Here is an 8,175-nt window from a genome sequence, read left to right as displayed (position 1 = left end):
TAGAAGAATCACCTTTTCAATTAAATTTTCACCCATTATCTCTAAACAGGCCCTGTTTCTCTATATTTTGTTTCTGTCCTTTGTAACTTCTTTTCCTTTCCTTCTTCCCTCTCTTCTTCTCCCTCCACTTTTTACCCCCTTGTCTCTCTACTTCTATTTCTCTCTTCCGTATTCCCCTCTTCTGTTGCTTTCCAATATTATACTTGTTTTTCAAACTATTTTTCTTTTCTTTGGTTGTTTTTTTAAATCTTAAATTTTTCATTCTCTTTCCCCCCTTTCTTTTTTCTTCCCCACATAAAATTACTTGTTCATTAAAGATGGCTTCTTCTTTGTCCCAATCTTCTTGTTCTGCAGGCGTTTCTTGTTGTTTCTCATAGTTCCAAATCTTCATTTCTAAAGATTGAAATACAAAGCCAAAAGAACTTCCTTCTTGTGCATCTTCTTTATACCTTTTAAGTTCCATCTTCAATTCTTCTAAAAGTGGTGCCATTTTCAAAACTTTTAAACAACCACCCAATTGATTTTAGTCATTCAAATGCAATAACCAAAAAGAGATCACCAAATAATCCAAATACTCCCAAGCTGTTTCTTTTTGCTTCTTTTTTCCACTTTCTCTTCCTGGGGTTCTAATATTTTGTTGCCAAGTTTCAGTTAAAATGTATCTTTTAGAAGTCTTGTTAAAGTTTTACTGTAAATTCCTTTTAATTCCAGGCAGTCTCCTCCCTTTTTTCCAGATCCTGCCCTTTTATTCTTTTTCTCTCCTTTCCTGCTTTTAAAAGCTTTTAAGTGTCCAGAAATCTTTATTATCCCTTTGACATTTTATTTTCAGCTTCAATGTGTACTGATGTCAAAGTGGATTTTTTCCCCAATTTCTTGCTTAAATCTCTTAGCTGTCAATATAGGGAAAGGGAGAGAAAAAAAAAACCAAATCCTTTCCCTTCTCTCTCCTTCGCTGCTTCTTTGGGAATGTTACTTTTTTTTGGGTAGTTTAAATTCCAGGGTACCTTAGTTGTTGCTTTTACAATTTAACCCGGTCAACCAAGACTTTCTCTTCTTATCTTCCTCCTGCTCATTCTTTTCCGGTTGAGTTCTTCTTTGAGGTGGCCATTTCTGACCACCGCTGCAACCACCTTCGGGAAAGGGAGTAATGGCCAGCTGAGGAGGAGAGATGTGGCTCTCCTCAACCCTGCTGGCAGTCTCCCCCTTCTTCACCACCTCTATGGGGTGGCTTAGCCCTGAAACCAGCTGGCTCGGGGCGCTCTAGCGGTGAGCACGGATCGAAACCATGCACAATCGCGGTTTCGGTCTGTTCCGCTCAAACTGGAAGCCCATGACCAAATGTTATTAAAGCTGTCACAAACACCTGTCAACATCCAGCATGCCTTTCAAACTCATTGAACATGCAATACACCGGAATGGAAAAGCACTGCCACATTAAATTATTATTAGATTATTGGTTGCAACAACAACTTTAGTTGTATTTATAGTTACCAGCTGCTTCCTGTAACTGATGATAAACCACATAAGAGGAGTGAGGAATGGCTTGGGACCGGGTTATCTGAGGGACTGTCTCTTGCCGGTCACATCTACCCGACCCATTAGAGCGGAGAGGCAGGGAATGCTGCAGGTCCCATCCCTGTGGGAGATACACCTGGTGGGACCCAGAAGAAGGGCCTTCTCCTTGGTGGCTCCCGCTCTCTGGAACATCATTCCCCCAGAGATTAGAATGGCCCTAATATTCTTCCAGAAGGCACTGAAGACCTGGTTCTGCCAGTGGGCCTGGGGAACCCAGAGTGGGATAGAGCCCATTAAATGGCTAGTGTGATCTGCTGTTGTTGGGGCAGTGGGTGGGGGTAGTGGGGTGATTTTTTATTTATTTTTTGCAGATTTTGTTCTATTGTACTTTATTAATTTATTTGCTTCTTTTTGTTAGTTTGTATTGGGGTTGTTTTTTTTTTTTTTTGGTTTTAAATATGGTTTTACATTCTGTAAGCTACCCCAAGTCGCCATGGGCGAGAAGGCGGCAATATAAATTCAATAAATAACTTTGGCTAGTTTTATAGAATCATAGGGCTTGAAGTAACCTTGGAGGTCTTCTAGCCCAACCCCTTGACCATCCCTGACAAATGGCTGTTTTCAAGCCTGGACTGCTCCTTTCTGATCTTGCTTCAGCATTTCAACTGGGTTTAGGTCTTGACTGTAACACAGCAAATCCAAAACTCTGGTTTGTTCTTCTTTGGCCCTTTTCGTTAGACTTGTTTGGATGTCTGGGATCATTTTTTGCTTGGGGAGACCCCCATCTTCTTAGTCTACAGACACATTTTGGCCCAGGAGCATCTACAAATCTCGAATAAATCCAGACCTTGATTTGGGCTTTTACTTTGCCCCTTCTCCCTTCTTACAATGTGGAAAATCACCAGCCTGACCACAATAAGCCCAGATTCTAGCTTTCTCTTCAAAACTCACACAAAAAAATCAACAATACTCTTTCCTGTATCAGAAAAAAAAATCAATAAACACCACATCTTTGTTTACAAAGGGACTAAGTAATTTATGAAAATATAGTCCACTATCTACCCAATTGAACATAAATGTCTTAGGAGAGATCACTCTTTGTTTCTATTTTTTTTTTTTCCTAACAGCAGGGACATGCTTTAAAAAGCCACTCTGTCGTTTTCCTTGTCAAGTCTGGCACAGTAAAAGTATTCAATTCCACCGATTCTTTCTGGAAGCTTCTAAAAAAATCAGACAAATCTTGCAACCATTTTCAAGCCCCATGGTCTAACTTAACTGCAATATTTACCTCCATTTATGCGCTGCTAGTCACCAGCTTTCAAAGGCAAAATTTTGATTTTGCATGCTACATTTCTCTTTTTTAAACTGTCCTACGTCGAACTGCAGAATGTGTGTTTCTGCAGATTACCCCTAGTAATCACTTTCTTTTCTGCAATGGAAATGGCCTGAAAATTGCTCTTTGATAATCAGGGATGAGTTCGCTGGGTGCCCTGCCTCACAAAAGCTGGAATTGTGCAATTATCATTTGTAAAGAGAAACTGTTATCAAAGTCACTGCGGGAGACATCTCCAGGACTTCTGTTAGAGTTGGGGAAATTTGAAACACATATTCCTCACACCAGAAATTTTCTTATAAATTCTCCTGAATAATTCATGAGGCTTGATTTAACAGCACATTTAATTCCTGGCATGTGCTGCATAGAAAACAGAATTCTCTTAAGGTGTAGCCGTCTGGAAGCAAAGGGACAACACAGAACTAAATTTCTCAATGTTCTTTGAATGCAATTCAAAACTTGTACAATACCGTGTGTTCGTCGTGCCTAGAATCAATCCAACCAGCCACTAACACTCGGGGGGCGGGGGGGGACACAACAGATGCACACTTCGAATCCTTGTCTTATTCCCAACGAGGCAAAGGAAGTCTGGGTTTATCATTCAATCAGTACTCACAGCTCAGGCATTAATGTTCTTGAAAAAACAGACGGCTTAGTGATTTCATGCATTTTTTAAAGGGCTTACAAAGGAAGCTGGCCCCAAGGAAGAGAATTGTTTGAGCACTGATGCTGAGCTAAGCAAACGAGTGGGTGGTGGAGAGTGCAAAAAAAACCCCCAAAACCCAGAACTCATAAAAGCTGCTACTATTTAATAAAAATGCACAAATTGGAAAAGGAGCTGCTAGACTCCTGATTATTATTATTATTATTTGCTCTCCTCCTTGTAACATGGGAATCCATCCTCCTGCCCTGCATTCAGAAGTGTGGGAGGGAAGGGGTGGGGCCTTACAGTCCCAGTCTTTTGATTTTCAAGGCAAGCGTTCACCGGGCACCTTTCGCGAACTGAAGATGACGGGATAGAAATCGATCATCAAATCAACGAAAAGATTTATAGGCACCAATGTGCTGAAGGACGGAGCACTGTTGGGGGGCCAAATTAAATTCAAGCCGAAGACACAAGCAAGATTAGAACTGGTCATTTTGTTAAAAATGGTTTCCTGTGACACCTGGAGAAAGAAAGACATACCAATCAAAACATGTACAAGACATCTGTAGGTGCTGAGCAGAAATAACGGCCATAATTGCACGAGTAAAGCTGATTTCTTCTTTTAAATCTACATTGCATGCACAATGCACCAAAGCCCTTTTATAATGTGTGTGTGTGTGTGTGTGTGTGTGTGTGTGTGTGTGTATGTGCGCATGCGTATGTATAAAACATTTCCCCAACCAATAAAACTCATACTTTTGAGGCTCGAAATAAATAAGAGAAAATGTAACTGTTAAATATACAGGAAGAACATGACATCTGTAGAATGACTTAGGAATAGAACTCTCTAGTAGAGTAGAGATGAATAATTTCATCCAGAAAAATATATATTAAAAACATTCAATACTGCATTATGGTATAAAATAGTAACATAAAATAGAATAATATATATTATATATAATAGTATATATTATATATTTTGATAATAGTATAAAAAACAGTTACTTTTCAGCGTGAGATTGGTAGCATATACACTGCTCAAAAGAATAAAGGGAACACTTAAACAACACAATGTAACTCCAAGTCAATCACACTTCTGTGAAATCAAGCTGTCCACTTAGGTAGCAACACTGATTGACAATCAATTTCACATGCTGTTGTGCAAATGGAATAGACAACAGGTGGAAAGCATAGGCAGTTAGCAAGACATCCCCAATAAAGGAGTGGTTCTGCAGGTGGTGACCACAGACCACTTCTCAGTTCCTATGCTTTCTGACTGATGGTTTCATCACTTTTGAATGCTGGCGGTGCTGTCACTAGTGGTAGCATGAGACGGAGTCTACAACCCACACAAGTGGCTCAGGTAGTGCAGCTCATCCAGGATGGCACATCAATGCGAGCTGTGGCAAGAAGGTTTGCTGTGTCTGTCAGCATAGTGTCCAGAGCACGGAGGCCCTACCAGGAGACAGGCCAGTACATAGGAGGGCAACAACCCAGCATCAGGACCGCCACCTCCATCTTTGTGCAAGGAGGGACAGGAGGAGCACTGCCAGAGCCCTGCAAAATGACCTCCAGTGGGCCACAAATGTGCATGTGGCTGCTCAAACAGTCAGAAACAGACTCCATGAGGGTGATATGAGGGCCCGATGTCCACAGGTGGGGGTTGTGCTTACAGCCCAACACCATGCAGGATGTTTGACATTTGCCAGAGAACACCAAGACTGGCAAATTCGCCACTGGCACCCTGTGCTCTTCACAGATGAAAGCAGGTTCACACTGAGCACATGTGACAGACGTGACAGGGTCTGGAGACACCATGGAGATGCCTGCAACATCCTCCAGCATGACCGGTTTGGCAGTGGGTCAGTAATGGTGTGGGGTGGCATTTTTTTAGGGGGCCGCACAGCCCTCCATGTGCTTACCAGAGGTTGCCTGACTGCCATTAGGTATCGAGATGAGATCCTTAGACCCCTTGTGAGACCATATGCTGGTACGGTTGGCCCTGGGTTCCTCCTAATGCACGACAATGCTAGACCTCATGTGGCTGAAGTGTGTCAGCAGTTCCTGCAAGTCGAAGGCATTGATGCTATGGACTGGCCCGCCCGTTCCCCAGACCTGAATCTAATTGAGCACATCTGGGACATCTTGTCTCGCTCCATCCACCAATGCCATGGTGTACCACAGACTGTCCAGGAGTTGGGGGATGCTTTAGTCCAGGTGTGGGAGGAGATCCCTCAGGAGACCATCCACCACCTCATCAGGAGCATGCCCAGGCATTGTAGGGAGGTCATACAGGCACGTGGAGGCCACACACACTACTGAGCCTCATTTTGACTTGTTTTAAGGACATTACATCAAAGTTGGATCAGCCTGTAGTGTTTTTTTCCAATTTAATTTTGAGTGTAACTCCAAATCCGGACCTCCGTGGGTTGCTAAATTTGATTTCCATTGATAATTTTTGTGTGATTTTCTTGTCAGCACATTCAACTATGTAATGAACAAAATATTTAATAAGAATATTTCATTCATTCAGATCTAGGATGTCTTATTTTTGTGTTCCCTTTATTTTTTTGAGCAGTGTACATTTAATAAATAAGCAAATACTACCATTAAACCACTTACATGTCATGAAAAGGAAGTAGCTTCTATTTATGGTAGAACCAGTCAAACAACCAACTTTGAGGAAGGTGTTCTCTTTTAGTAAAATGATAGGTTAACAACTAGTTTGTCATACAAAAACGATCTGCTATCTACTCAACCAGTAATGTTGGTACAAGAACACGGAGGGAATTGCTAATATTTTCTAACAGTGAGAGAAACAGAATTGGGAATCGGGTCCCTTTGGTGCAACAGGAGTTTGGAGTTTAGCTCTGGTTAGAGAATGCAGGGAATTATGAAGATCATGAAAGATGACAGCTGATATGTTTTATGAATGATCGTAGAGATTTGCTAACTATGTACTTTAGCAGAATCATGCAGTTTTAGCCCCAAACTCTACAGCTGGCCCTTGAACAGAGAGATTTCATGACAGAGCTACTTAGTCACAGTTAAAGAAACAAAAACTCCTAGATGGAGCCCACCTTCTAAAACAGGGGTGTTAAACTCACAGTCCACGGGCTGCATGCATCACTTGCTGACCATCCCACTTAGTGAAGGGGGAAAAGTCATGTGACAATGACTTGACGACGTGGGTTTGACATCCCTGTTCTAAGAGCTGCTATGTTTTTCATTGAAAACCATTCCTTGGCTACTTGTTATTTAGAACTGTGGTTTGGTTGTAAAGTAGTAATAACAATAATCCCGTAATCTCTAAAAGAAAGCATTAGTTGACCCTAGTTAAAAAATATATATATATTCTTTTTTCCTAAAAACTTCGGTGAAGAGGAAAATCTCAGTCAGTTTCTTCACTGGAAAGGGAAAATTAGAACAGGAGTCTCTTTTCAACCAAACCTGGCTCCTGATGATTATGTGATGAGTGTTGCTTTTTGACAAAATATGGGTGACTTGCTCTTGCTCCCGTCCAGAGACTTTTGACTACCTGAAGCCTGGTATTTTCTTCAAAGTTTTAATTGGACCTGATCTTCTTGTTGCAGTAGTGGTTCAATTTTTATTCCTGCCTTTATTTCTCATCAAGTCAAGAATATACCTAAAGTCCACTCTTATTTTTTTCAACAACATTTTTTTTCACTATTGGGTTGAGGGAGAGAGACTGGTCTAGAGCCACCTTAATGGCTTCCATGCCTAGAAGTCAACTTCCCTTGATTTCTTTGACACAACACCAAAGCTCTCCTGATCAACCAAGGGCTGAAGGTTCAATAAAATAAAATAAAATCTTAAAGAATATGATTCAATTTATTTTCAACAGAGCACCATTTGTTTTTCTAAGAAAATTCATTAGGGTTCACTTTTCATGCACCCAAAAAATCCCACAGTGATCCATTGTCCCTAATATTTTTTTTTAATAAAAGGAATATCTGCACATAGCGATGAATAGAAATAAACTAAGCCGTTTTGTGATTAATAGTGTATGTAGAAATGTATGTGTGTGTTTGTCCCCTGAAATAGAGAGATAATAGGTCTGGAAAATGTTTTATTTTTGTGATGGGAGCAATAAAGTTACTGTATTAAGCAATGTCCTCTGCCCTGACATTTCAACTCTAAAGCTCCTGGAGCTATCTACTATCCTGTGCTTTCTTCCACTATTTTTTAGGCAGCTGGCCAGAACTCTTAGAAATAAAATAAATATACATAATTGTGTGGGAAAGAGAGTACATAAAGAGTGACTGCATGAACTAATTATACATTTCCAGTTTACTCCATGTCTGTAATAGCCATTCTATGTTGAAAAATCTGCTTCAGCGTGGCATGGGTGTTATGGGCATGAATAAACGGTCTCTATTTCTTCTTTATCTACAGGTAGAATAAAAACCCACCAGAAGAGGAATGGGAATTTGGAGATTGTACAGGTAAGTTTTGATGTGAAGTAGTTAGGTGGTCAGCCTGGGTTCCTGGGCAGGAACATCTGTAAGAAGTATGGCCTAAAAAAGTCAGAGAAATTGCTCTCTGATGGACTTTTTAAAAGGAGAGTGGGAGCCAACTCCATTTTGCTTGTCTTTGTTCTTATTAAACCTGGAATGAGAGGAGGAGGAGGAGGAGGAGGAGGAGGAGGAGGAGGAGGAGG

At 40.9% G+C, this 8,175-nt stretch overlaps 1 protein-coding gene across 1 annotated transcript in view; it reads right to left on the bottom strand.

Moving 5' to 3' along the window:
- Positions 1–1,944: 1,944 nt before the first annotated feature.
- The window catches only part of ARHGAP8 (Rho GTPase activating protein 8), a 53,487-nt gene continuing 47,256 nt past the window's right edge, over positions 1,945–8,175 (bottom strand). Inside the window, exon 13 of the mRNA XM_026702581.2 lies at positions 1,945–4,014. Coding sequence (XP_026558366.2) covers positions 3,817–4,014 — 198 coding nt within the window. The 3' untranslated portion in view covers positions 1,945–3,816. The remainder of the gene's footprint in view (positions 4,015–8,175) is intronic.

This window comes from Pseudonaja textilis, chromosome 5 (genome assembly GCF_049901715.1).
Source record: "Pseudonaja textilis isolate UNSWEBS1 chromosome 5, rPseTex1.2, whole genome shotgun sequence".
NCBI lineage: Eukaryota > Metazoa > Chordata > Lepidosauria > Squamata > Elapidae > Pseudonaja > Pseudonaja textilis.
This window is presented reverse-complemented; position numbering and strand designations above follow the sequence as displayed.